The following is a 20,498-nucleotide window of genomic DNA, read 5'->3' as shown; positions in this document are numbered from 1 at the left end:
CCACTCCTTATTGGTTGATTCCCTAGTGCCTTGCATCTTTTCTTCCATTTCCTTTTCGACTTTCGTTCTCGGGTGAATCCAGTCCCCTCATTGTCTCCGAATCCTTTTCCATTTGGGACGTGTGGCGAGAGGGCCTTCCTCTGGGGCCATTGTGTACTGTGGGAGACGTGGACCGGGTGGTAGTGCGAGGAGGACGGGCGCCTCCCGCCCATTGGCGCCGCCCGCTGTCGGGTAGGGCACTCGTGCGCCGGATTGGCCTAGCCCCGAGCGGCCCCGCCCCCAGCCCCGCCCCGCGCCGGGCTCTCTCTGTGTGTATCCTGCAGGGGTGGGGTGGCCAGCGAGTGGTCGCCTCCTCGGGCCAGTGCTGCCGCGGCGTCCCGTGGCCTCCCTGAGAGTCGGGCGGGAGGGGAGAGCGGGCGTGGATTGGTTTTGACGGTAATTGTTGCGTTTGCCCACCTCGGTGGCCGGTGTCTCTGGGTCGCTCCTTCCTCGGGAGCCGGGCTTTGACGGCGATTACACACACCCTGCCGGGGCTACCCACGCACCCTGGGCTCGGGCGTGTAGAGCCGGACCCGCGCACCAGCGTGTCTCTACGGCGCCGAGCCGCCGGGAGGGAAGGGGCTGCCGGGGAGGGTCGGCGCTGCTTTCCGCCCACGGGGCTTGGGGCAGCCCGACGCGGGCCTCGGAGGAAGAGGGGACAGCCCCGGTTTCCAGCTGCTGTCGCCGCCGCCGTCACACTTTGAAGAGGGGTATTTAAAGCCGGGACCGGGCTGGGCCGGGGAAGGAGGAATCAGGGGAGCCAGGGGGCTGGGATTGCAGACGACCCGGGGAGGAGCGTCCTCCGGGGAGCCGAACGCGGAGCGCCCCAGACGCGCGGGGCTGCGGGTGCCGGAGCGGGAGGGGTTCCTCGTCCTTTCTCTGTCCACCCCCCGCGCCAAGCTGTGGTCCGAGAGTGGCAGGGGAGGAGCCTGAGCCGGGAGGCACAGATGTCCCGAGACAAAGCTTTGGACCCTCTACCCCCACCCGACTTGGATGAGACGAAACGCAGGAAGCCTAAGAAGTGAACTCTCCTTTCTGTGCCCGCTCTTGTCAGTTTCTCTCTTTTAAAATGGGCTATTTGTCTGTTGGTTCGTTTGGCTCTTAACTTGGGAACAACTCCTCAACCGCGTTGTTTGAAGAACTTGTGTGCTCGTGTGTTCTTGAGTCTGAACTTGGTGGTTTTAGCTGGGAAAATCCAAGTCCTCAGCCTTTGTTGACAACAGGCGTGCCCTTTCTGCTCCTGTAGAATAATCTTTACGTTTATATAACTTGGCGAAATCACACAGTGAAAGTGCGGTTTTTGAGTGAGGCACCCAAAATGTTTTATAGGGGCTTCAGTTCTGGTCTTTTGAATTAGGGTTAAGTCAGGGAGGAGGGAAAACCGATGTGTTCTTACGTAGTTAGAGGAAATCTAAGTTTTTGTTACTGTTGTGAGTTATGTATTAATCAAGCCTTCACTCCTTGCCATGTGAGAATGATGCATCTTTAACTCTTAGTGTTCCCCAAACAGATCTAAGGTCATTGCTCCTAAACCTGTGTGTTGTGTGTAAAGATTGAGAGTGAAAAATTCACACGCTATTGAAAAGTTGAATCTGGGACCCTGAATTTTGTTCTCACTGATGGAAGAGGATGTAATGGGTACAAGAAAACCTGTTTGCTGTTGCATAAATATTTTCATGACCAACTTTTTTTTTTTTTCTTTCAAAGAGCTAAGATTCCAGATGGCAAATTCTATGAATGGCAGAAACCCTGGTGGTCGAGGAGGAAACCCCCGCAAAGGACGAATTTTGGGTATTATTGATGCTATTCAAGATGCAGTTGGACCCCCTAAGCAAGCCGCAGCGGATCGCAGGACTGTGGAGAAAACTTGGAAACTGATGGACAAAGTGGTACGTTCTGTCTGACTGTGTCTGTACAACAGCAGGGTTGACTCTGCATGTGGTTCTCCAGTTTTGTTTGTACTGTCATTTAGTAATAATTATTGGTATGACAACAATCTTTTGATTCAGATTGACCATGTTTGTTGTATCTGCTCTGGGTGTTTTGAAAAGTTGGATTCAGAGCCAAGGCTTGTTTTTTTTTTTTTTTACCTTTTGTCCTACTCTTCAAGGTTCAAAGTTCCTCTATATGACTCAGATATGCAAAGCTTTTACTGTTGGCTGCTCTTTGTTGGTGCGTGGCATAGACTCGTTTGGAAGTGTTTGTTCTGTCTTATGTAAAGTTGTGTTGCTCTTAGATAACAAAAGAGTGCATACAAGTAATTTAAGAAAAGTCTCTGATGGACTACTCATGACATCCACAGTGTGTGATGCTGAGAATGATTACTGGGGAAAGAACCATGTTAGTCTTTAAGTGAGGAAGAAGTATTTGAAATGAAAAGTTTCCATTTTCATCTTTGAGAATTCATCTTCATTAAGGAACTTTTTGGTTGTTGTTAATGGGAGAGTCACAGTTTGTTTCATCTATTCCATTTTGAAACAGGAAACCTTTTCGATTGCACATTGTTTATTGTGAAAGGAAAATTTATGATGGAGGTGGTGGGACTGAGAGTATCAGAAACCTCTGTGGTTTTTGCATGTTGCTTTCAGATGAACTACAAGTTACAGGAAGAAATGGTGCTGGATGTCAGTACCTAGACAAGTCTAGGCAACCTGAATACTTTACAGAGGTCTGCTGAGAAAACTGTAGCTGTCACTGTCTTGTCTTACTAAGTAGGATTATGAAATAAATATGATTAAGATGTAGCTTGTTTAGTTGCTAAGTCATGACCATATGAACTGTAGGCCACCAGGCTCCTCTGTCTCTGGAATTTCCCAGGCAAGAATACTGGAGTGGGTTGCCATTTTCTTCTCCAGGGAATCTTCCCGACCCAGGGATCGAACCCCAGTCTCTTGCATTGGCAGGTGTGTTCTTTACCCCTAAGCCACCAGGGAATTCTAAGATGTAGCTTGCTGCTGTGAAAAATTAATAGTTTTGCTTTTGCATCAGTAGTACTGTAAGCTATATATTGGTAAATGTTTGTAGCCCTTTATAGTTTTATTTGATAGATATTTGCAGCTAATTATAACATTAATTGATGCAGGGCTCTTGATATCTTTATACCTGCAGAAATGGAAGTTAAATAAAAATATTTCTTTGTAGCTGTGTGCTAAAGCCTTCATGAAGTCATATTATGAAGAGTAAAAAGTAAAGCAGTTTAACTTTACTTTTTTCATAACTGTCCAAATATTTTCCATGAAAAGCCACTATTGGTGGTGGTAGCAATACTGGAAGGGGATAAAATTTACTTTATTTTTGTTTATCCTTATGAAAAGCACAGATGGGTAGATGAATGATAGGCCTGGCATTCTATGGCTGGTGGCACTAAAGGCAGAGCCAGAATGTTTTTGTTAGATAAATATCCTTAGTTTTGGGCTTCAGTGTGACCTATTTAAGCTTCTGCCAATTATTCAAATTGTGATTTTAAAGTACTTCAGACAGAATGATGTCATAGTGTCAGAACATTGCAACTTGCTGCTTGAGGTCAGGTTTTCATTTTAACATTGGATCCTTAAGAATGAGGAGCATGCAGTTGGAAAAATTGTGTACATCTGGCAGGCACAATACTAGCTGTCTTTGCTTTTTTGAGGAGTAAGCAATTTAAGGTCACTCATGCTTGTATCACTAGTTGGGTGAAAGAGAAGGAGAGTCAAGGTTTTTCTTTAACTTATCTGTTGTATAAGTGGGCAAAAATTGGTCAGGTTCTACCGGGGAGGTCTCCTCTCTCCCCACCCCCTTCTTTGAGTGGTCAGAGTTTGTACAATTGTGAGTAAATATTAGAACGTCAAATGAAAAAGATCTGTATGAGGAAGTGGTAAACTCTGGTTAATAGAGTCATTATTTTTGAAACATTAAAAAATGTGTGTGTAATTTTGGCCTGTAACTGATTGTTGACCTAAGTTTTATCCTCTTTTAATTATTTCATCATGGGTTATGGTAAAATAGATGGGTTATGGTAAAATAGATGGCTTATGGGTTATGGTAAAGAATGGCTTCTGCCATTGTTTATTTTATTAACCCTTTTGTGGGTTTGCGTTTAGCCTCTCCAACTGAGAATCTTGACTCAAGAGGAAATCTATTACCTGAAGTCTTTACTTAGTGGAATGTGGGTACAGGTGTTGGCAAAGGTGCATTGTGTGGCTTTCTCTATTTGTCTTCATTATCTGTCAAGGCTGAAAATTGTTGTGTTCGTTTATGTATGCGTTTGTGGGCTTTGTGGTGGGAAACCATGTAAATCTTTATGAAAGTCCAGTATGTTTATTGCTACTCTATCTCACAGTAATAAAAAAGCACTGATAGTTACTAATTGGAAGAATATTTTATTTAATTGTATAGTGTAGAAGAATCCCCCACATGTGTTTATCTTTCCTGCTTGTCAGTGGTGAAGGAAGTGGTTCATATAATGAACACTGTCCTGGTGATTACATCAGGAACTTTATTATTAGTCCAAAAGATAATCCCTTGACACATGCCTAACTGTTTTGTAAAATGACTGCCATAGCTGGAGTTTAGCTTGTGAATAACAGAATAGTAACTTTCAAATCTAACTGGTACTTATGTAGAAGACAGGGTTAAGTATTCAGCATTTTTCTTTATAAAACCTCTTCAACAAGGTCAAATCTTCGAAGTGTAAATTTGTAAACAAGCTCCAAGTACAGTATGTCTCAGCTACCTACAAAGTAAAATAACATCTCACAGGGCTTATGAAGCAGTCTTAGACTGTAGGGGAAAGACCTAGTAAGTGTGTAGTTACACCATTCCCTGGCCTCTAGAATTTAAAACGGTCAACTGAGATTCCGGTTCTAGCTTAACTGTTATATTTTCAGAGGGCAAGCTTTCTATGCAAACTCACTGAGAGTAGGAGGGAGTAATTGCTCAGTTGTGTTCCTTGTAAGATGTAAAGCATTTTGAAAGAAAACATCAGTGTTACAAACTTAACATGGTACATTTATTGAGGAAAAGAATAGTAACATATCCCAAAGCATCTCATTTATTTTAGATATATTTTCTGGTCTTAGCACCATGTGTCAGTGTAAGTCAATAGCTGACCCCAAACTGTTCAGATCAGCGGATGCCTGTCTGATACAGAGACAGAGCTATTAGTCATGAATACACAGTGAGGTTCATATACACCTGAAAGGTGGAGTCTGTTCCAAAACTCCCACAGAGATGGAGGTTCTTAAACACTTAAACATTTATTGAGGACCTACTCTGTTTCTATGAAGTCCTTGTTACCTGGAGATGCAAAGCTAGACAAGATATAAATCTGCCCTAGACCTGTCAAGGAAGCTCTAAGACCATCATCAGAGCCAGGCATGGAAGTGGGTAATTGCCATGTCATATGGAGAGGCCTGTAACACAGACCTGTACAAAGTACAGTGGGAGCAGAGTCAAGAACATCTGCCTTGTTTTTCTTCTGGCCACTGCTGAAACTGTTGTCTGTCTGGGTTCTGCTGGCCATTGTGTTTTAGGAAAGGCATTATTGTATTGTTGAAAATGCTGTAGTGAGGGTAAGGAAATGATTGCTAATCAGTGTGTAGGAGTGATGATTTATTAATGTGAGGTTCCTGAGTATGGTTTTCACAAGCATCTTAGCCAGGTGATGGAAAGTGGAAGAAACAGTTTTCCATCTAATAATGCTAAATGTACTGAGCATACATGGATATTCAGGAAATTAAAAAATAGTTAATTGATGCCAAAGAGCAACACAAGTTGAGTACCTGCCTATGTTTTTGTCTTGCTGTCATTGTCATTTATTTGAAGTTATATTACTGACAGAGTTTTAAAAGCATTTAAAAAGTGATGATGCCAGACAGCCTTTTCCTGTCTTTTGTCCTCAGTGCATTTAATACATTTTCAAGCTTGGAATTTAATTTATTCTCTGTCTTTGTAATCTCATTTCAACTATAATATATTTTAAAGCTTTTCAGTCAAAATGTCTTAAAATACATACAGCTATTAAAAAATAGTCAGTATTCTTTTCTAAGTTAAATTACTCATACCTCTGAAAAATATTGCACATAGACTAAAACTTTATTTTCAGATGCCAGTTGTTTGTGTTTGATGGGTTTGGGAATATCACCGTCCTTGGGCCCTTGGAATAGGGAATATCATTTATTTGAAGTATTCTTCACATATTTCACTTTCCTCAGTGAGGTTGTTCTCTATTAGCAGGATCATGGGTCCAAACAGACTTGGATAGAGGATAACACAATACATATCTGGGTTATTTTTTTTAGTACTGAGTTAGATTTTTGAATCTGTGCTTAGATAAATGAAGTGATCCCAAAGTTTGCTTCCTGTCCCTTCTAGGTAAAACTTTCAGATAAAGTAAAAGATGTAAAGGAATCTTCCCAAGAGTTCCCTGGGTTTATCCTTGTGATATAGAGCATACCTTTAATCCGTTCCGTTCCGTTCAGTCACTCAGTCGTGTCCGACTCTTTGCAACCCCATGGACTGTAGCCTACCAGGCTTCTCTGTCCATGGGATTCTCCAGGCAAGAATACTGGAGTGGGTTACCATCTCCTTCTCCAGGGGATCTTCCCGACCCAGGGATCGAACCCGGGTCTCCCGCATTGGAGGCAGACACTTTAACCTCTGAGCCACCAGGGAAGCCCATTTAATAGAAGGCTTCATTAGTTAGTAATCATTTAACTCCTATAAAATTTTAACCATTCAGATTTTGAATCAACTTTTTTCTTTCAAATTTGCTTTCTATGCTATTAGTGATTTCATCATTCATTTATTATATGCCAAGTATGGAAAGATAGACAATCATAAATAACCCTGTTATCCTGGAAGATATAGTAAGTGCTGTAATACAGTGTAAATAAGGATGGCATCATCTACTCAATGGACATGAGTTTGAGCAAGGTCCAGGAGATGGTGAAGGACAGGGAAGCCTGGTGTGCGTGGTCCATGGGGTTGCAAAGAGTCCGACTCTAGAAAGGATGAATTAAGAGAGGGGAAAAAACCCTTTAAAGGTAGAAATAATGATCAACAGAAATTAAAACAGACTGGGTAAGAAATAATGAAGGGCTGTGCTAGAAAACTGACAGTAGGTATAACAAGTGTTGGTTCAAACGTGGGAGACATTTTGGAGTAAAACCTAAGGTCCTGGTGACCCTTCAGAGAGAGAGGATGAAGGAGAAGTTGAAGTGAAAGTGGCTCTTGAGGTTTTCAGCTTAGTTGACTCTAAAAGCAGTGATGCCCTTAATGAGATAAGGAACATACGAAGAAAAAGAGGAAGCTTGGGGCCTGGTGCATGATGTTTGTTTTCTGGCCCTGTTGAGTTTGACATGCCAGAGTGAAATCCCTTTTGAAGTCAGAAAATTGAATATGCAGTTAAAGAGAGAAATTAAAACTAGAGGTGTGTGTTTGGTAGATATGCCCATATTGGTGACATTTCAAGCTGTAGAACAGCCAGAGATTTGGAAGGCAGACTAGAAGGTGAGAGTTGGGGAGAAAAAGTCAGAGATTGGAATTTTGGGCTGTATTGGTTGTGTATCTGTAATTAGATGGTGGTGAAGGAAAGAACAGTGATGGAACAGATAGGAAAGGAATGAGAGCATATTGATTTCCTGGGTAGAGAGAGCTTTGTAAGGAAGTAGTTTCAACATCTAAGAAAACTAATAAGCTCAAATGGAAAAATCCAAGCTGAACGAAAATTTAAGAAATCATCACATTTCTTGAGTCAAGGCCATTGTTTATCTTTCCATGTCACATCAGGGACAGCTAGATTGAAGTGACAGCTAGTTTACATTCAGTATGTGAATTCAAGAAAATTGTTCTAGAACTGGGACAACAAGTATAAAGAAAGAAAGTTATGATAGCTTGAGGATTTGAGCAGAGCATAGCCTTGTGTGTGTGTGGATTCTATTGTAGAGGTTCATAGAATTGAGGGGAAGGAATATAGGTAGGGAGTGATTTAAGATGGAAGAAGAAGTAATTGATAAAGTAGTGTGGGAAGGAAAGGCTCAGAACAAGCAGAAGGGTAATCCTTGGTAGATAACTAATTTATATGTAGATAAGAGGGAAATGAGGAAATATACAGCGAAGTTATGGAGGAATTTGTAAATTTTACTTAGGGTTGTCAGAAAGTGTTTTAACTCATATTTGTAGTATTTAAACCATATTTTCAAATTGCAGACTATAAATTAAACAATATATATTTAAGCTAGTTTTCCAGCAGTTAACTGCGTTTGTAAGTAAAAAAACTGAAATGGAAATCAGTCCTGAACCTTTATATTAAGATCACCTTAAAACATGCTGCATCTTAAATGACACCACAGTATTGTTTGTGTCTATGCTACATCATGAGGAACGCTGGGCTGGAAGAAGCACAAGCTGGAATCAAGATAACCTCAGATATGCAGATGACACCATCCTTATGGCAGAAAGTGAAGAGGAACTAAAATGCCTCTTGCTGAAAGGGAAAGAGGAGAGTGAAAAGGTTGGCTTGAAGCTCAACATTCAGAAAACAAAGATCATGGCATCTGGTCCCATCACTTCATGGGAAATAGATGGAAAAACAGTGGAAACAGTGTCAGACTTTATTTTTTTGGGCTCCAAAATCACTGCAGATGCTGATTGCAGCCATGAAATTAAAAGACGCTTACTCCTTGGAAGGAAAGTTATGACCAATCTAGATAGTATATTAAAAAGTAGAAATATTACTTCCCCAACCAAGGTCCGTCTAGTCAAGGCTATGGTTTTTCCCGTGGTCATGTATGGATGTGAGAGTTGGACTGTGAAGAAAGCTGATTGCCGAAGAATTGATGCTTTTGAACTGTGGTGTTGGAGAAGACTCTTGAGAGTCCCTTGGACTGCAAGGAGATCCAACCAGTCCATTCTAAAGGAGATCAATCCTGGGTGTTCATTGGAAGGACTGATGCTAAGGCTGAAACTGCAATACTTTGGCCACCTCATGCAACGAGTTGACTCACTGGAAAAGACTGATGCTGGAAAAGGTTGGGGGCGGGAGGAGAAGGGGACGACAGAGGATGGGATGGCTGGATGGCATCACCGACTCTATGGACATGAGTTTGAGTGAACTCCAGGAGTTGGTGATGGACAGGGAGGCCTGGCGTGCTGTGATTCATGGGGTTGCGGAGAGTCGGACACGACTGAGCAACTGAACTGAACTGATGCTGCTTGGGCACATATTTAAGATTTTTTATAAATTTATTTGTAAGATTCTAATTTTCTCCTAGTCATTAAAGAAACGTTTGGAAAATATCTGACTAAATTTTTAGCTGTTTAACACATTAATATTTAAATAATTGTTAAGCTCACACTGTTTTTCAATAGGAATTACAAAAATACTACTTAAATATTCTACCTTTCAAAAGATTCCAGATCAGCTGAGTACCGATGTACTGATTCCACAGGAGGAGTAGTGACCTGGTCTTATTTGCTCCTATTCTGTCCAAAGCAGGAGACTTTTGTAAGGATTTTAGGTAGTAGAACAAAGTTTAGGAACTAATTATGGGCTTCAGCAATGGCTCAGGCGTAAAGAATCTCACCCACGGGAGATGTGGGTTCAATCCCTGGACCAGGAAAATTCCCCCTGGAGGAGGAAATGACACGCCACTCCTGTCTTCTTGCCTGGAAAATCCCATGGACAGAGTAGCCTGGTGGACTGTAGTCCGTAGGATGGCACAGAGTTGGACATGACTGAGTGTGCACCTGTCTACACACAAATGAACTAAATGAAAGAACTCTTAATGGTCCCCAACAAGGTGGCCAGTGCCCCTGGTCTAATTCTCCTACCTTTGCAAAACCTGCAGTGATTCTTTTGTATTGTGGTATATAGTATGGAAGGGGAAGAAATCCTAAAAGGTTGCCAGTGCCCACTGTGTGCCAGGTGTTGTGTTGAGCACTTTATTTTTCTTCTTCTGAGACTTTGTAACATCCTTAGAAGTTTCCATGGTTTCCTGAAGAAGAAACTGGCCCAAGGTTGTAAAGCTAGTGAGTACAGGGCTAGATCCCAGGTCTGATTGATTCTCAGGCCTGTGTTCATGGTACAAAGATTTATTCATGTATGACTTATGCTCATGGTATGAAGATTCAAGCATGTATGACTCTTCCTCTTTACACAAGAAATAAAAGAACCTTTACATCTGTTTGTAATGATCAAGTTCTTCTCCAAGCTTTGTGCTTGTGTCAACAGATTTATTCAATCTAGATGGGGATATTCTTTTTGTAATATTACTTCGGAGAGGTCCTTCCTTACTTCGTTTCTTTCCTCCGTATCTTCCTACTTCCCTCCATATCTTCCTACTTCCCTCCATTGAAATCTTTATTTTATACCTACTATATGCAGGATCCTATATTACGTGATGGAGATAGACCAGTGAGACAGATAGGCCCTTCACCCTTAAGAAGTTCCATTCTCATATGGAAGGGTAGTGAACAAATGAATACATAATTGACCTATTAATACAACTGGACAATTATTTAATGGTGCTTTTTAATATATTAGTCTTCTAAAGAAAACTTTGAAAACCATAGAAAAAATTGGTGGTTTCCTCAGATCCTACTATGAGTAACTTTCAGATTCATAACCAGTTATATGCTAACCTTCTGGTTTTGCTCAGTTAATACTCTGTAGAAAGAGTTCTATTTTATTTTTATATTTTTTACATTTTATGCTGTACAAATTCTTATACTTTTATATACTTAGTGGTGATTTGCTGAGATAAAATGTAAAGAATCCAAAGAACTCATAGATACTTTTTATCATAACAACATGCTTTTCAGTTCAGTTCAGTTCAGTCGCTCAGTCGTGTCCGACTCTTTGCGACCCCATGAATCACAGCACGCCAGGCCTCCCTGTCCATCACCAACTCCCGGAGTTCACTCAAACTCACGTCCATCGAGTCGGTGATGCCATCCAGCCAACTCATTCTCTGTCGTCCCCTTCTCCTCCCGCCCCCAATCCTTCCCAGCATCAGAGTCTTTTCCAATGACTGCAATAAGGAATCTCTTAGAACAGTTAGTTACCTGGGAAGCACAAATAAGGATTTCTTTCAGACTTCCCATACTGTCTTTAAAAAATGGGATATTTCACTTGGAAGGTATAATACTTGATTTAATACAACTGAGGGCTCCATGAAGTGAAGTGTGTTTTATGATGAACGTCTGCTGTGGTATGCACTCGATTCATTACTGTTGAAGTTCCCATTTGCTTCAGTAAAATTTCTTTCATAGATTTCAGGGGCTTGTTTGAATCTTGTTTGCGGGAAATATGTTTGCTGACCTAATACTTCTTTGTTACCTTTTGGCTAGAAATTTTACTTAAAGCACAGTCAGGAAACTGTTTAAATGTGAGAATGTTCCAAAAATAATTAACAGCTTTGAGAATTCTTATAGCACTAGTAAATACTGTGTTTACATTTGTGCCTTTGCATTGATATGTTTGAATATATATTTTGTATTCTGAATAAATATTCATGTATTTATTGAAATACACAGTGTGTATAATATGTATAAAATGTATTTTTGATGTGTGTGAGATCATGTACATATAGACATATACAGAGAGGTCTACTTAAAAATCTTTAAACACATTTCAAGAATTATATCAGGCAACTGTCTACCTTTAAGGAGAAAGTGCCTCACTTGTAAGTTCAGAAAGCAAGGTTCTGAGCAGTAAACTCCACTAAGTTCCATTTCTGTGTTTAAGTGTTGTCATGTCACAAGGAAGGAGTTGGTCTTGGTGATCTCCAGAGTTTTCTTTAAAACCCTTTGAGTCACTGACTATAATGGAATTTTTAGCCCAATTTCAACACTAAATGTTTTACCTTTCAGTTCAAAAGCAAAGAGTAATGAACCAATCCTTTTAGGTCCCAGTTGGTGCCTTAAAAAGTCCATCATTATGTAATGTGACTGTAGATTTGTTCTCCGTGAAAGTTCTTCTGTGTTGGGATCCACTGTCATTCTAGGGAGCAACTTAGACAGTTCTCGAGGACATCTAAGTCATTTGAATCTGAACTTGAACCTTGTGGTGAGCTTGATTTTTCTCCTTAAAATACTGTTTTTATAAAAGCATTTTTTCTCTCCCTGGCTTTCGCAGTTCCTTGCACATAGCGGGCACTCAATAAATATTTATTGAATTGAATTGAATTTGACCTGCTTAGAAGTAGTAGTCCTGGCATAAGGTTATTCATTTTCTTCAGGAGCTGTCATAAATCACGGAGTTTAATACTAATCCAGCTGATGAACTGCACACTCAGCGGCATATAGTAGTAGTTCAGCATTTTATGTTGCATTTGTCCAAGTGCAGATTTAGAAAACCATGTGGCCTACAAGGGCTGAACTGACTCGAGCCTATTTATTTCAGAGCTCCTCATTCCACTCACCACAGACTTCCTCTGCGTCCACCTTTTAGAGTGATTGCATTGACTCCTTTTCACACACCCTGCTCCCTGGGGCCTCTCAAGCCTTTGCACATCCCTTTGCCAGGAATATTCCTTTTGCAAATTTAGGTATGCCTTTCATGGTACTGCCACATGGACATGTCTGCTTCATTCCTCCTCTAGCACTTTGTACTCTCCTCCATTACAGCGCTCCCATTTTCCTGTCATTCTTTTTGAAGCCACCGATTTTTTTCACTAGAAAACTCCTTGAGGACAGGTCTTTGATGTATTCCTTGCTGTATTCCCTAGGGCCAGAAACAATGCCTGGTGCATCAACGTTTGTAAAATTAACAAATGGGTCCTGAAGTTCATGTAAATTCACAAATGGAATAAAATAAAAATGTAAATGAGTTTAGCCAGGGATCATTAATTATATGTCCAATTCTAATTAAATTGTGATATAGTTAAAAAGAAGACCAGCCTGAGATTCATAAGATGCAGACTCTTGTGTTGGATTAATGAGTTTTTAATAGTCCCTTAATCTTTGTAGTTCTTAGTTTCTTTATCTGAAAATGAATGGATTGGACAGGATCTTTACTAAGATCCCTTAGAGCAAGAATTACATTGCTCCTAAGTTAATTATAGAGAACTAGGTCTCTTCTGCCAGACTCCTTAAGGCAGGAAGTATGTTCTAGTCATCTATAATTTCCTGGCACTGAGCTCAGTACCTGGTATATAGTAGTTATCAAACAATTTTACTGAATAAAGCAATAAATTCTTAGATGGAATTACAGTTTAAGTAAAGCGAATGAGAAATAAGTTCAGGTAGAAGGCAATGGCACCCCACTCCAGTACTCTTGCCTGGAAAATCCCATGGATGGAGGAGCCTGGTGGGCTGCAGTCCATGGGGTCGCTAAGAGTCGGACACGACTGAGCGACTTCACTTTCACTTTTCACTTTTATGCGTTGGAGAAGGAAATAGCACCCCACTCCAGTGTTCTTGCCTGGAGAATCCCAGGGACAGGGGAACCTGGTTGGCTGCCATCTATGGGGTCACACAGAGTCGGACACGACTGAAGTGACGCAGCAGCAGCAGCAGCAGTGAATAGGAAATTATAAATCTGTAATGTTTAAAAGAATCTATTAAACTACAGTAATTTGCAATGTCTGAAAAAAATACCTGAGAGAATTTTTTTATTTATCAGTTAAAAAATTCACCAGTTAGAGGAAATGATTTTAAAACTGCCTGGTCCCCTAACTGCAGGTTAATAATTTATCAGTCTGGTGACATGTTGTACCAAGTTTTATGTTGCTAAAGTTAAATTACCTGTTGTAGGATGTTGTTGGTGATACTTCTGAAATTTGTGAATATTTGTGATACTATCTTTTAGTTTTAAGAATTGAGAAACAGTCTTGATTTAACCAGGATTTGTTAAGTCATTGATATATTTGCGACTTCATCTGTCTTTAGGGGGAAAAAAGACAATTATGTATAATTCAGTCATGAAAATGAAAAAGTAATATTTGTTTGTAAAAATATGTATAAAGAATTTCAGAATCAAATCAACCAACCCTCTATACATTCATTTACTTGTTTTGTACTATATGCTGGATAATCTTTAGGAGAAGGGGATGACAGAGGATGAGATAGTTGGATGGTATCACCGACTTGATGGACATGAGTTTGAGCAAGCTATGGGAGTTGGTGATGGACAGGGAACCCTGGCGTGCTGCAGTCCATGGGGTTGCACAGAGTCCGACACGACTGAGTGACTGAACTGACTGATATGCTGGATAATTATTTTAGGCACTGTATACAAAAAGGAAGGAGATAAAATGCCCATTGTTAATGTGAGAAATGTTTGTCTTAGGGACTGATGCTTGATAGTTTGAGTCAGAGTTTTCTCCTCACAAAAGATGATATGGTTGTTTCTCAAAGAAAGCAATTGAGAAAGTAAGTTTAAGAGAGCTTTCTTCATTTGTTGTTTCCTTGATTCATTGTGTTTGTGGTTCTGGAAAATACTATCGTTCAGCTCTTTTTAATTTAGTCCCAGCACTTTTATGAGTTCCCAAAAGTGCATCCATGTTTTGTGGAACCTGAAATTTAGAGTGGTCCTTTTAAAGAGGAAAAAAATACAAAATTGGGTAAGAAATTGTATTTTTTTAGAACAATAAAAAGTCACAAGTTATAAATTTAAAAAAAGTTAAGTCCACAAACATCAGAGAAATAATCAAGACTCTTACACTTTATGCTTTGACTCTCTTAGATTGCTCACATATGCCACTAGTCCCAGGTACCGGAAAATTTGAGCGTGATCTTTCTGCTCCTGTGCTGGGCTGGTCAGCATCACAGACACTTGAAATGTTCCTGTAGCCATTCTTTCGTCACAGCTGCTGGCAATGATTTAACTAAGAAGTGACTGTGTTCTTTACATTCATTTTCCATTAAAGTCAAACTAAATGTATCTGCAACCCAGATTTGCATTAGCCAGACTCCAGAGATGTCCCCCACCACTTCAGTGCCACCCAATAGATGGCTTAGTTTGACAGAAGGGATGTCACACTGGGAAAAAGACAGAAATCTTAGCCAGTTGTGTTTAAAATGCCTTGCTCTTGAAAACTTTGCAGAAAGATTTATGATGAAAGCTTTAGAAGGGGGCCAAGTATCTGAGGGACCCTCAACCTTATGGTTCACGAGCTTCTCAGTAAACCTACCTTTAGGTGCACGTTTTGCCTTTTGTTAAAGTGGGCATCTTTATGTACACACTTGTGCATTTCCCAATGATTACATTTAAATGTTTAATTGGATGGCTGTTTATTTTGTGGTTGGAGGGGTAAGAATGAGATGGGTTAACTTGCTGCTGCTGCTGCTGCTAAGTCACTTCAGTCGTGTCCGACTCTGTGTGACCCCATAGACGGAAGCCCACCAGGCTCCCGCTTCCCTGGGATTCTCCAGGCAAGAACACTGGAGTGGGTTGCCATTTCCTTCTCCAATGTGTGAAAGTGAAAAGTGAAAGTGAAGTCGCTCAGTTGTGTCCAACCCTTAGCGACCCCACGGACTGCAGCCTACCAGGCTCCTCCATCCATGGGATTTTCTAGGCAAGAGTACTGGAGTGGCTTCCCATTGCCTTCTCCGATGGGTTAACTTACTCTTGACTAAATCACATGAACGTGTACCAGTGAATGTAGTAGTAGAATTACAGCCTTTTTTTTTTTCTAACAGAAGGTATTTTCAGTTCTGCATGCAGCCCTGAATGCCCCAGTGGTTGGGTGACACCTGATGGAATGACCGAACCGTTACGTAACAGGTGTTTCTAAGCCTGGGATGTAACGTAAAGAGGTGGAAAAGACTTGTTCTGACCTAACACCCATTTACTACTTAATAATTCAGTTATTCAAATCGTACCTGTTTCAGTCTCCTCAGTGTTTGGGAACAGTATACCAAAACATAAAATCAATCAAACAGCTTTAGTTGGGAAAATAATATCTGAATGTGAGACATTAAGATAGGCCAGCAGATGAGGCCTGTTCCCCCATTTTTGTTTAAAAAAGAGACTGTTAGTGATGTACAATAACTAGCACATTGGTGTTCTGAACAATGGGATATTGAAGAGAGGCTGAAAACTTTGGGGTTGAAAGTAAAGGTCTGACGGAGAAACTGAGAGCAAAAGAAAATAGGATTTAATTGTATGAGAACATATGGGAATTTAATTCTTTGTAGATTGGTGATTATGATTTTAAAGTCAAAATTTGTTTTATGGAAAGCAAAGAAATAGTACATAGTTTGATAATTTTTCAGTTTTTCTGTGGAAGAAAGTGTTACATTTCACATGAAAATGTTTTATTTCTGTCCTTGTTTCTTTTAGGTCAGACTGTGCCAAAACCCCAAACTTCAGTTGAAAAATAGCCCACCATATATACTTGATATTTTACCTGATACATATCAGCATTTGAGACTTATACTGAGTAAATATGATGACAACCAGAAACTTGCCCAACTCAGTGAGAATGAATATTTTAAAATCTACATTGATAGTCTAATGAAAAAGTCAAAAAGGGCAATAAGGCTCTTTAAAGAAGGCAAGGAGAGGATGTATGAAGAGCAGTCGCAGGACAGGTAAGAATATTTCAGATTTTATTTTTCTTAGTATTAGTAGATGTTGCTTTTTGTTTCACGGTTAGGATAAATGTCACCGTGTATTTGTTTGAAGGGAAATACTGCATTTGTGTATTTGCTTTTCACATTATTTAAACCTTGCAGTTTTACAGGAGGTTTGCAAAAAATTATCTGTGTCAGTAGCTAGTTCATGAGATGGTGTTCTTATTTTTCTGAAGAGGCATTATTTTTCAGAGAAGTTTTAGTTTTCAGAAAAGTTGTTCAGAAAGTAGAGTTCCGTTTACCTCCTTCCCCCAAGTGCCAGTTTCTTCTTAACAGCTTGCCAAGTGTGGTGCTTTTGTTGTACTGATGAACTGGTACTGATACAGCATTATTAGCTAAAGTTCATAGTGTCTGTTCGGGTTCACTCTTTGTGTTGCATGGTTCTATGAATTCCCACAAATGTATGATAAGGTCATGTATCCATCTCTATAGTATCATGGAGAATAGTTTCACTGCTCTAAAATTGCCCTGTGCCTGACCTGTTCATTGTTTCCTTACCCGCCTGCCTTCACCACAGCTCTTGAAGCCCTGGCAGTCCTCATCTGTTTAGTCTCCATTGTTTTGCTTTCTTCAGAATGGCTTATAGATGAAATCATGTAATATGTAACATTTTTAGACTGGCTTCTTTTACTTAACAGTGTGTATTTAAGGGTACCCAATGTCTTTTCCATTCTAAAGGAGATCAATCCTGGGTGTTCATTGGAAGGACTGATGCTAAAGCTGAAACTCCAATACTTTGGCCACCTCATGCGACGAGTTGACTTGACTCACTGGAAAAGACTCTGATGCTGGGAAAGGTTGGGGGCGGGAGGAGAAGGGGACGACAGAGAATGAGATGGCTGGATGGCATCACCGACTCGATGGTCATGAGTTTGAGTGAGCTCCGGGAGTTGGTGATGGACAGGGAGGCCTGGCGTGCTGTGATTCATGGGGTCGCGCAGAGTCGGACACGACTGAGTGACTGAACTGAACTGAACTGAATGTCTTTTCATAGCTTGATAGTTGATTTATTTTTATTACTGAGTGATATTCCATTATGTGGATGTAGTTCAGTTTGTTTAATCCACTCATCTATTGAAGGAGATCTTGGTTGCTTCGAGGTTTTGACAGTTAATGTATAAAGTGACTGTAAATACTGATGTGTAGGATTTTGTGTGGACATAAATTTCAATTTCAACTCATTTGAGCAAATACTTAGGAGCATAATTACTTGATATTATGATAACCCTATGTGAAGTTTTGTAAGAAGTTTCTAAATTGTTTTGCAAAGTGGCTGTAGAGTTTACATTCCCACTGGCAGTGAAGAGTTTCTGTTGCTCCACTCAGGCAGCATTTGGTATTGGACAGTGTCTTTAGGACAGAGTCTTGATTGGATGTGTGGGTGTGCTGGATATGAGTGGCAGGTGTAATTTCAATTCCTATTCTTTGTTAAGCGAGAAGCTGGAGTGTTGATGCTTGAGTAACATCAACTGTATCCTCATTTCATAGCCAGAATTTTTGACTTGGTGATTCTTCATTGAAGTTTGTTGTTTGGCTATTTCAACATTAAATTTCATGATCTGTCTTTAGCTGAATAGAAAAAATAATAGAGTTTCCCATTTCTGGGACATTTATATCTAGAATATTCACTGATAGTGATCGTCTCTTTATATTTCCGGACTGTAGAACAAATATTAATTAAAGTATATAATGTTTTAATGTTGTTGAGGTGAATTTTAGTTTAAGACTAATGTCTTTGGATTTTAGTTTCCTTAGATATTGGGAAAACTTCTAAGAAATCTCTATTACAGGTCAAAAACAGTTGCCTCGTTTAGTCCAATGAAATATAAGATTGTATAACAGAAAATTCAGTTATCTATGTATGTAGACACTGAAGTTGTAAATACCAACCAAACAAATACCCAGAGTGAGTAAAACCATCAAATTTAAATGTAGGAAAACCGTCTGCCAAAGGTAAAATGGCATGAGTGTTTACTTATTTATAATTTGCTCTCTAAATTAGTGATGAATCCTAACATAATCATAGGAGTCTAACCAATTATGTAACTGTGGGCTCATTGCTTAATATTCTCGGACCACAGTTTACACATCTTGAGGGTGTTGAATCTTCCAGTTAGTTAGTTGCCCTTTAGCTTCAAGCTCTGAGACTCTCTCCAGGCCTATTAATGGGAATTTGAATTGCCACAGGGTTCTGGAAGTAAGGAAGAGAACTATCATAGTGTTGGTTTCTTATAGACTTTCCAAGAATGGTCCAAGGTCATGGGAAGGCACAGGTTTGTGTTTAAAACTGTATTTTTACCTTGTAGTTTTGCCATTGATCTAATAAAACTGTTATTTTAGAACTATCTTTCTACATCTTACTCAGATTTGGTAGCCCTGAAATTCTTAATCTAGCAGTGCAGTCCATGAAATTTTACTTTTTAGGTTATCAGGTCAGTGAGAAAGTGTATAACTTCCAGGATCTAGGAATTTAAGTGGATTCAGTGTTTTAATGGGATGTAGTAATATTTAATGGGGTTAGCTTTATTTCACTTTATATCATTTTTAGGAACTTGAAATATTTTTTAACTCAGGAGATGTCTTATAATTATCATTTCATACACAAGTTTTGATTTTTTTGGCTTTTTATGTGTGAGCATATCATGGTGAAATTTTATAAATTTTGATTGATCATGTATAGATTTCCATAGATGACAGATTGCATAATGTTAAGTGATCATATTGAGGCAACTCTGTAAATTCTGTGTTTTAAGTATCCAAGTAAATTTTGTCACTGTTTGAAATTCAACCCTAAGCTTACTAGCTTCTGTGCTGGTGTAGCATATTTCTAATTGGATTTTTCTTTCATCCATATTCCATTTTCTGATAATGTTCAATGGCCACTATTTATGCAAAGCTTATATTTGATAAATGATCATAATTCATAATGATGTACTGTCCTTGGTACACTGTAACAAGATACAGATTTTTTATTTGTGTTTTAGTAGTAATATATTTTTAAACAATTCATTCTGTATTCCCTTAGTTTTTCAAATGTTAACTGAGGCTTAAGCATGCCATTGTACTTGGAGCTCTGGGATGTTTTACTCTATAGAATTTGAAAGAAACTTAGAATCTTCTCATGGTTGTTATGCATTTGAGTGTTCTGTTTAGTATTATGACTCTTACCTACCATGTGTGATATATTGATTATTGGGAATATTATAAATTCTCTGAACAATAGATTTTTTTATTTTGTAAATAATGTCGCTAGGGACATCAGTATTTTTAAGCTAAAAATGAAGGACAGTTATAGTAGAAATAGTAATTTGAAGTTCATTGACTAAAGCAGCATTTCCCTGAAAGATTCTGTACTTTATTGAAGAAAATTGAGCTGAATGAATACATGAATCAAAATGTTTATCTTAATGTTCCTGTTGTATCAAAAATAAACTTCTTTGTGGATTTCTTTTAAATGTTAAATGTAGGGATTAGTGGGGAAAAAAATCAGTCATCAGTTTTGAACCAGCTGTGCTTTAATTGATTGCTTAAATATGAGCAGCCTGAATTTTTAAGACAGTTTCACGTAAATGTGATAAATATAATAACATATAGAAAAATAAGTAGATATAGCAAATGGCATGCAGTGTATTCCCTGTGTAGAAGGTGAGAGGTAGAAATTAAATACATTTATTTGCCATGGAAATAGATATTAAGAGCACATAGTACAAGCCTCTCGCTTTGAGAATGGGTGGAACAATGCTTTCTGGTAGAAGCAGCCTGCATGCCTCACCTGAGTTTTATAGTAAACCTCTTTCTGCTCCAGAATCACTTTTTCCCCATATCTCCCCTCCCCAAACATTTGAACCTCACACTGAGTTGGTGCTTCCTGAGCAATGTCTACACCATTCTTAACTGGTTTT

At 39.5% G+C, this 20,498-nt stretch overlaps 1 protein-coding gene across 5 annotated transcripts in view; it reads left to right on the top strand.

Annotated features, from left to right (window-relative positions):
- Positions 1-297: 297 nt before the first annotated feature.
- Positions 298-20,498, top strand: part of CBLB (Cbl proto-oncogene B) — a 232,229-nt gene continuing 212,028 nt past the window's right edge. For 2 of the 5 annotated variants that reach the window (XM_088836714.1, XM_055417906.2), the window contains exons 1-3: positions 298-435; positions 1,747-1,928; positions 16,304-16,554. In XM_088836714.1, the coding sequence (XP_088692840.1) occupies positions 1,761-1,928; positions 16,304-16,554 (419 nt within the window). In that variant the 5' untranslated portion in view covers positions 298-435; positions 1,747-1,760. The other 3 variants (XM_055418073.2, XM_088836715.1, XM_055417830.2) reach the window with 3 other exon arrangements.

This window comes from Moschus berezovskii, chromosome 1 (assembly GCF_049115385.1).
Source record: "Moschus berezovskii isolate FMDL1 chromosome 1, NW_MosBer_1.0, whole genome shotgun sequence".
Classification (NCBI taxonomy): Eukaryota; Metazoa; Chordata; class Mammalia; order Artiodactyla; family Moschidae; genus Moschus; species Moschus berezovskii.
The sequence above is the reverse complement of the archived record's forward strand: the minus strand, read 5'-3'. Positions and strand labels throughout refer to the sequence as shown.